This window comes from Heptranchias perlo, chromosome 9, assembly GCF_035084215.1.
Source record: "Heptranchias perlo isolate sHepPer1 chromosome 9, sHepPer1.hap1, whole genome shotgun sequence".
NCBI classification, from domain to species: Eukaryota; Metazoa; Chordata; class Chondrichthyes; order Hexanchiformes; family Hexanchidae; genus Heptranchias; species Heptranchias perlo.
Window position 1 is genome coordinate 77,119,100 of NC_090333.1, and position 9,547 is coordinate 77,128,646.

Sequence of the window (9,547 nt, forward strand, 5' to 3'; positions counted from 1 at the left end):
ATGCACGGTAGGCCGGTCAGCACCTGTAATGAATGTGGACCCTTTATCAGAACTGGAAGCTCGAAGATAAAGGAGCCCCTTAATAGTAATGAGCAGAACGAAGGGGGAGGAAGTCTACACCTGAAATAAGAGCTGTCTTTTCTCTGTACAGATATTCTTAGGCCTACTATGTATTTTTGGTGTTTTTATTTCAGACTTCTAGGGGTTGCGGGTTAGATTTCCTTTTTATTTGTACCAGTTATCTTCATGTTGTAACTTGTTGTTTCGGTTACAGTTACAATTGCAGTTGGCAGTTATTTCAATACTGGCTTGAGAAACGCTTAACTGAGATGGAAAAGGGATTGAGGAAATAAACTGTAATTTGGCACTTTTTAAAAAAACGGTCCCACTGGTTGGTACACCAGAAAAAAATCATCTGCACTTTCAACTTGAAAGTGGAGCTCCTCTCAACTCAGTAAACTCAGATTGGCAATGGTGCAGGGAAGGGTACAGTATGTTTCATATCAGGCTTCAAAGACTGAATCCAATCAACGCAAATGGTTTGCAGTGCTTTAGTTTGGAAGCAAGAGAACAGAGTATTCCATTCTATATGCTCACTAATTTGCCACTCTGTTTGCATTTCAGAACGCTTAATCAATGAACCAAAAGATCATGAGGTGATGATGCAGATTGATTGTGAGGTAATGGCCACCAGAATCATTCACATAAAGACGTCATCTATCCCTTCTTTTCTACGAGAGCAGCGGGAAAACCACACGGAGTCGTACCAGCGTCCAGCTCCTGCACCTACCCGCACTGCACCTCCCATCATCACAGAGTCTACCCAAGGGAGCGGGTTCAAACTTTACCAGTAATTCTCGCCTAAAACCACACAACTCGATGAGCCACTGTACTGCTACCTGTTAAGGTCACAGGGTCAAGTTTGAATCTAAGGCCATGTGTGATCCGATTTTTCTTCCACTTGAAAACAAAATGATTGGAGGGAGATTTTTTTTTTAAATTGACATAATCTAAACTGATCCAATATAATTTGATCTGATCTTACGTGATTCTGATTATCTGTAACGAGCTTTTACATCAGTTTCACTTGGGCCGGTTTAAAAAAAAAATCTTGCTTTGAACAGATTTTGCTTGTGAAATATTTCAGCTTTGGGAGTTGAAATGTTTGGAGGGAAAACCAACCATTGCCCGTTCAGAAAAAGCAATAGTCCTGAGCATTCTTAATCTTCCTCTACAAAATTGGTGTTACTGGAGCAAGCACATTTGCACTGTGAAATCTTGATGCATCAGTGTGTCTTACAATCAAAATGTAGGATGGCTCCATAAAATAAACGTTCATGTAAACTCTTCAAAATAAAATTCAATTGCAACAAATTCCCAATAAATAATTATTGTCTGGACTTATGCCGTTCTCACTGAGCCTGAAAAAACCTCACTGGAGTGCTTGTTTTTTTTTAAATCCACTATTCCATTGGCCCTCAGTGGAACAGGAACATGAATGTCCAAGTTATGGAACCTATTGCTTTTACTGACTGGAAAAGCAGCAGTCCACAGCTTAATTCTGCTGCTCGTATGTCGTTGATTTTTGTTGCTTGAGTGTTTTTCTGAAAAGTTCTTCCATTAATGCTTTTGGGTGGTGTGCATATTCCACTCAGACCAAACCTGTGTTTGCAGCAGCTAAGAAATCTGCTCATAAATCTGAACGAGCCCCCCGTCCGCAGCAGAGAACAGTGCAGTAGAGCTACTTCATGTCAGCGATGATGCGACCAAACTCCTGACAAATGACTTTGTGGAGGATTCAAGTCTATTCAACGCTGGACACATTTTCTCCCCTTCCTCTTATTCTCGTCGATGACTCCCTCTGGAGCATAGCCCCGGCTCCTGAAGGCCTCAGGTACCTTGTCCAAGTGGCTGTTGTTGAAGTGCAAGCTTCTACACGGTGAGTACAGGCTATTTGCCAATTGTGAGCCATCACGGCCAAGCCTGTTCCTGCATCATAGAAAGATAGGAAATCGGAGCAGGAGTAGGCCATTCTGCCCTTCGAGCCTGCTCCGCCATTCATTATGATCATGGCTGATCCTCTATCTTAATACCATATTCCCGCTCTCTCCCCATACCCCTTGATGCCTAGCAGTGAGACATCACATGATGTCTCACTGCCAGGAGGGGCCCCTGGATTTGTGATCAGGAGCAAGAATCCTGGTTTACTTTTCTTTTTAACCTCCTGAGCCAAGCAATGCTGTAGCAATGTTATCACTTTCCATTACTGGCCAGGCTGGTATCAACCAACTCAGTACTGATCAAGATTCAGACCTGGATCTCTATGGCACATTATCATCGCATATTTTAATGCAGTTCGTGGAAATTTAAATTTGAGTTTGGATCAACCATTTACATGACTGTTCTTGTTAAGATTCCATTGCAATTTAGTGCACCATTCTGCTGCAATCAAATGCAAGTGGAGATAGCATTTGGGGGAATTGGCCAGTTCACTTAGCAGCTGCATTGCGATCAGACAGCAGGGCTGCTTGAAGGAGGGTCACTGTTTGTGTCTTTGTCCCAAAATGACCTCCTTCTGTCACCAAGAGCTCCACCCAGCAAAACTGGTCCATCTCATTCCAGCGACAGCAGTCACCCCTGTCAGTGACCTGCTACCACTGAAGTCGTATAAGGCGAAGAACACAAGTTCATTTTTCCTTTATTATCTGCAAACGCCACCGAGGGCTGGTCAGAGTGCAGCCTGAGCAAGATTGTTGTGTGTGGTGCTAAGTCTCTCTTGTGTTCCTTCCCTGCAGCTCAGGATTATAAATTGTTAAAAGAACAAAATGTTGCACTTGGGAGTTAGATTTTCTATGTTCATGCTTTCCTCCATGGATTTCCTCATTATATAATTTATTTTGAGACTTCAATTCTTCAATTTTTTCAGCTACTTTCCGGAGAGGCTGTGAAGTTGCGAATGTTTCTGTGCTTTATTAAAGTTTGTTATTTGTCTTCTGCTGAAGTAATTTATGTAAGCATTTGCGACATAAACCATTAGAATCAGTGTTCTGTGGTGAGCGTTATGACATTTTTATAACTTATATTCATGTTTTTATCGAGATTTGATCTGAATTCAGGTTTACTTTTGCTTTTGGCAAGCGAGACATAAAAGGACTCTCCCACAGTGCTCCTGTCCACCACTGTGCTCAATTGAGACCAAAAGGAGCTGTAATGTTGGAAACAGAGCAAGTTTGATTGAATTAGAGTGAGAGAAGACTCCAGTTTGTCTGTAGCTAGAGGAAAAGTTTTCAAAAGATCTTGTGGATTTATGCTGGTTTTTTTGGGTCACAGTTCCAGCATTCAGGAAGGGAGCTTAACCAAGATGAATAATTATAACATCAGTTTATTAAAGGGCCTAATTATAGGCTCCTGATATACTTCCCAGTCCGAATCACTAATTTCCCTTTCACCATCATCCCACTCCCTCACCTCCAGAAAAAAAACCTCTCTTTTTAGCTTGGATTGTCACAGAGTCATGGAGTCATAGAGTTATACAGCACGGATAGAGGCCCTTCGGCCCATCGTGTCCGCACCGGCCATCAGCCCTGTCTACTCTAATCCCATATTCCAGCATTTGGTCCGTAGCCTTGTATGCTATGGCATTTCAAGTGCTCATCCAAATGCTTCTTGAATGTTGTGAGGGTTCCTGCCTCCACAACCCTTTCAGACAGTGAGTTCCAGACTCCAACCACCCTCTGGGTGAAAAGGTTCTTTCTCAAATCCCCTCTAAACCTCCCGCCTTTTACCTTGAATCTATGTCCCCTTGTTATAGAACCCTCAACGAAGGGAAAAAGCTCCTTAGTATCCATCCTATCTGTGCCCCTCATAATTTTGTACACCTCAATCATGTCCCCCCTCAGCCTCCTCTGCTCCAAGGAAAACAAACCCAATCTTCCCAGTCTCTCTTCATAGCTGAAGCGCTCCAGCCCTGGTAACATCCTGGTGAATCTCCTCTGCACCCTCTCCAAAGCGATCACATCCTTCCTGTAGTGTGGCGACCAGAACTGCACACAGTACTCCAGCTGTGGCCGAACCAGTGTTTTATACAGCTCCATCATAACCTCCTTGCTCTTATATTCTATGCCTCGGCTAATAAAGGCAAGTATCCCATATGCCTTCTTTACCACCTTATCTACCTGTTCCGCCGCCTTCAGGGATCTGTGAACTTGCACACCAAGATCCCTCTGACCCTCTGTCTTGCCTAGGGTCCTCCCATTCATTGTGTATTCCCTTGCCTTGTTAGTCCCTCCAAAGTGCATCACCTCCCACTTTTCCGGGTTAAATTCCATTTGCCACTGTTCCGCCCATCTGACCAACCCATCTATATCGTCCTGCAGACTGAGGCTATCCTCCTCGCTATTTACCACCCTACCAATCTTTGTATCATCAGCGAACTTACTGATCATACCTTTTACATTCATATCCAAGTCATTAATGTAGACCACAAACAGCAAGGGACCCAGCACCGATCCCTGTGGTACCCCACTGGCCACAGGCTTCCAGTCACAAAAACAACCTTCGACCATCACCCTCTGCCTTCTGCCACTAAGCCAGTTTTGTATCCAAAGTGCCAAGGCACCCTGGATTCCATGGGCTCGTACCTTCTTGACCAGTCTCCTGTGGGGGACTTTATCGAAGGCCTTACTGAAATCCATGTATACCACATCCACTGCGTTACCCTCATCCACACGCCTAGTCACCCCCTCAAAAAATTCAATCAAATTAGTCAGACATGATCTTCCCTTGACAAAGCCATGTTGACTATCCCTGATTAATCCTTGCTTCTCCAAGTGGAGACTAATTTTGTCCTTCAGAATTTTTTCCAATAATTTTCCTACCACTGATGTTAGGCTCACTGGCCTGTAGTTCCCCGGTTTTTCCCTACTCCCCTTCTTGAATAATGGTATTACATTAGCGGTTCTCCAGTCCTCTGGCACATCCCCTGTGGCCAGAGAGGTTCTGAATATATGTGTCAGAGCCCCCGCAATCTCCTCCTTTGCCTCACACAGTAGCCTGGGATACATTTTGTCCGGGCCTGGGGATTTATCCATTTTTAGGCCTGCTAAAACCGCCAATACCTCCTCCCGCTCGATGTTAATATGTTCGAGTATATCACAGTCCCCCTGCCGTATTTCTATGTCTACATCGTCCTTCTCCATAGTGAAAACAGATGCAAAAAATTCATTTAGAACCCCTCCTACATCTGCCAGCTCCACACACAGATTGCCATTTTTGTCCCTAATGGGCCCTATTTTTTCCCTAGTCATCCTCTTACCCTTAATATACTTATAAAACATCTTAGGATTTTCCTTTATTTTGCTCGCCAGTGTTATTTCATGGCCCCTCCTTGATCTCCTAATTTCTTTTTTAAGTATCCCCCTGCACTTTTTGTACTCTTCGAAGGCTTTCTCCGTCTTTAGCCTTTTGTATCTGCCAAAAGCCCTCCTTTTTTTCCTAATCCATTCTCGTATATCCCCTGACATCCAAGGTTCCCTGGAGTTCTTGGAACCACCCTTGACCTTTACGGGAACATGTTGCCATTGTATGGTCTCAATCTCCCTTCTGAAAGACTCCCATTGCTCCGATGCGGATTTTCCTACAAGCAGCTGATCCCAGTCCATTTTGGCCAGATCCTGCCTTATCCTATTAAAATCGGCCTTCCCCCAATTTAGAACCTTTATTTCCGGCCCCTCCCTGTCCTTTTCCATGACCACCTTAAATCTCACCAAATTATGGTCACTGTCACCAAAGTGCTCACCTACTAGCACTTCTTCCACTTGGCCGGCCACATTCCCTAGAATTAGGTCCAGTACCGCCCCCCCTCTCATAGGACTTTCTACATGCTGGCTCAAAAAGCTCTCCTGGATGCACGTTAAGAATTTTGTACCCTCTAAGCCTTTTACACTCTGAGTATCCCAGTTAATATTGGGGAAGTTGAAATCCCCCACTATTATTACCCTATTATTTGCACAATTTTCTGAGATTTGCCTACATATCTGTTCCTCTATCTCCCCCTGACTGTTTGGGGGCCTATAGTACACTCCCATCAAAGTGCTTGCCCCCTTTTTGTTTTTAAGCTCCACCCATATGGCCTCATTAGAGGAACCTGCTAATATATCATCCCTCCTTATGGCAGTAATTGATTCTTTAATTAATATTGCAACCCCCCCTCCTCTTATACCTCCCCCTCTGTCTCGCCTGAAGATTCTGTACCCCGGAATATTGAGCTGCCAGTCTTGCCCCTCCCTCAACCATGTCTCTGTGACAGCAACAATATCATACTCCCATGTGTTTATCAACACCTTCAGTTCATCCACCTTATTCGCAAGACTCCTTGCATTAAAATAGATGCCATCCAGCCTTGCCCTCACATATTTGCCCTGTCTTCCAAGCTGACTTGTTTTTTTCTCTATATTTGGCTGCACATCACCCACTATTGTAGCTCCACTCTGTATCCCATCCCCCTGCCAAGTTAGTTTAAACCCCCCCCAACAGTGCTAGCAAACCTCCCCGCAAGGATATTTGTCCCGCTCTGGTTCAGGTGCAACCCGTCCGACTTGTACAAGTCCCACCTTCCCCAGAAGCAGGCCCAGTGATCCAGGAAACTGAAACCCTCCCTCCTGCACCAACTCTTTAGCCACGCATTCATCTGTTCTATCCTCCTATTTCTATACTCACTAGCCCGTGGCACTGGGAGTAATCCAGAGATTACAACCTTTGAGGTCCTGCTCTTTAATCTGCTACCTAGCTCCCTAAATTCTTGATGCAGGACCTCATCTCCCTTCCTACCTATGTCGTTGGTCCCAATGTGGACCACGACCTCTGCCTGCTCACCCTCCCCCTTGAGAATGCCCTGAAGCCGCTCAGTGACATCCATGACCCTGGCACCAGGGAGGCAACAAACCATCCTGGAGTCACGTTTACGGCCACAGAAACGCCTGTCTGTTCCCCTTACGATAGAATCCCCTACCACTATAGCTCTTCCACTCTTTTTCCTCCCAGCCTGTGCAGCAGAGCTACCCCTGGTGCCAGGAAGTTGGCTGCTGCTGCCTTCCCCTGATAAGTCATCCCCCTCAACAATATCCAAAGCGGTATATTTGTTTGAGAGGGGGACGGCCACAGGGGACCCCTGCACTGCCTGCCTGCTCTTCTTACTCTGCCTGGTGGTCACCCAATTACTTCCTGCCTGTACAACCTTTACCTGCGGTGTGACCATCTCACTAAACGTGCTATCCACGACGTTCTCAGCATCGCGAATGCTCCATAATTAATCCATCCGCAGCTCCAGTGCCGCAATGCGGTTTGTCAGTAGCTGCAGCTGGATACATTTCCCGCACACATGGTCGTCAGGGACACCGGAAGGGTCTCTGATTTCCCACATAGAGCAGGAAGAGCATAACACGGGGCTGGGCTTCATCAACATCCTGTTAACACAGCAGGCACACCAAGTACGTTTGTATAAATGTGCCCCAAATACTTGGTCTTCACTATACAAGTTCTGGTGTTATACATCCAATGTACATTGAAAATGCCTTTGCAGTTTATTTTATTAACTTCAATTTGATATTCTTGTAATTTTCGTGAAGAAAAATAATTTTCTTTCGGGGTGAAAGCATTTTTAAATTACAGGAATGTCAATCATTGCACCAGTTTCTTCACGTTATTCATTTGCTCTCTTTCTTCCCCCCCCCCCCCCACCAAGTTGACGCCTTTTTCCCGACATTATTTCCTGTCTTTCCTTTTCTCCCAACACCCACACTCTGCTGAGTTACTGAGGCCAGGCAATCTTTTCCAAGGCGCCAGCTGCCGAGAGGTGCATGAAAGCAGCCAGCTGATGAGGCCTCCTTAACGTAGAAATTGCTGGTGTTCTTTTGACGTTTTGGAATATGGGCCCAGCCTATTCGTACACAATTCCCAGTTTCTGAACAGAAACCTGAGAAAGATTGGAATGTGGATCTCAGCTTGTACCAGTGTCAGTTGTCTAGAATTTGAAGTCGAACCCACCCCCACCCCCCCACCCCCAACTCCAAATCCAACATACAACCTCCTAACTAAGGCACATCCTAATGATAGAATGCTAATAGTCAAAGGTCCATCCCGGGCTGGACTTCTGAGAATGCCAGTGTGTGAGTACCAAAAATAATGAATGTAGTGACCGTAAAAAGAGTTTGATTCATTAAACTATCTGTACTTGTTTTACAAAGGGGAGCAGCGATACTCGAATAATTAGGTGTTGCATGTGGCTGGGTTTTGGATTACACCACCCAAAATTCTACGCATCTGTTCAATATATGTGTTTTTCTGCTAGCAATGATGGGTTTGATTTTGGGATAATATAATGCAGAGGGGCTTCAAAACATCTGCTGTTTCTTAATATTTCAAAATTACTTTCCAAATGTCCATGTCTTCTGAATACTTACAAACAAGAACAACTTGCATTTATACAGCGCCTTGAATGCAGAAAAACATCCTTCGGCATTTCTCAGAAGCATGATCAAAAAATGGATTCCAAGCCGAAGAAAAAGATATTTGGTTAAAGAGGTGGGTTGCAGGTTAGTTTTAAAGGAGGAGAGGGAGGTAGAGAGGCTTAGAGAGAGAATTCTGGAGCCTGGGCCTAGGCAGTGAAGTGATAGATTCACAAAAGACCAGAGTCAGAGAAACCGAGAGCTCAGGGAGGGAGGGGATGTCAGGCTGGAGGAGGTTGCAGAGATGGGGAGGGGTGAGGCCATGAAGAGATTTAAACACAGTAATGAGAAATTTAAATTTGTGGTGTTGGGGGACCAAGAACCAAAGCAGGTAAGCAAGGACAGGGACGATGGGTAAGCAGGACTTGGTGTGAAATAGGATACGGGCAGCGGAGTTTTGGGTTGAGCTGAAATTTACTGAGTGAAGGATGGAATAATTGGGTCTGGATGAGGTTTTCAACAGCAGATGGGCTGAGGTAGGGGCAGGTGTGGGTGATGTTTTGGATGAATTGTTCAACTAAGGTTGTCTGCCTGTTCAGGTGGACATAAAAGATCCCATGGCACAATTTGAAGAGGAGCAGGGTGCGCTCCCAATGTTCTGGCCAACTTTTATCCCTAACCAACACCACCTAAACAGATATCTCGTCAGTTATCTCATTTGCTGTTTGTGTGACTAATCTGTGCAAATTTGCTGCAGTATTAGTCACTGCACTTCAAAAGTAATTCGTCGGCTGTGAAATGCTTGGGAAATCCTGAGGATTTGGTAGCTGTATAAATGCAAGTTCTTTTTTTTTACAGGATGTTTTTCCACGTTCTATTTCAGGGTGTGATTCCTTTTATATTCTGCACATTCCCTGCTCTTGCTGGACCAGATGCCAGATGTGTCTAGGAGGATGATTTGCTTGTGCACAACCATTGATGCCTCTGTGGAAATGGCTGCTCTGAGATTTCCAGAGGTTTTTTGCCTCTCTTGTCCCTCTGCTGCTCCATGATACTGCTCACAATGTTCTGGTCCACACCCTCTGCACCTCTTACTGCATTAC

General features: G+C 44.9%; 1 protein-coding gene across 1 annotated transcript in view; it reads left to right on the plus strand.

Moving 5' to 3' along the window:
- The window catches only part of atf6 (activating transcription factor 6), a 331,264-nt gene extending 327,454 nt beyond the window's left edge, over window positions 1-3,810 (plus strand). Inside the window, exon 16 of the mRNA XM_067990768.1 lies at window positions 625-3,810. Coding sequence (XP_067846869.1) covers window positions 625-854 — 230 coding nt within the window. The 3' untranslated portion in view covers window positions 855-3,810. The remainder of the gene's footprint in view (window positions 1-624) is intronic.
- The last annotated feature ends 5,737 nt before the right edge of the window (window positions 3,811-9,547 follow it).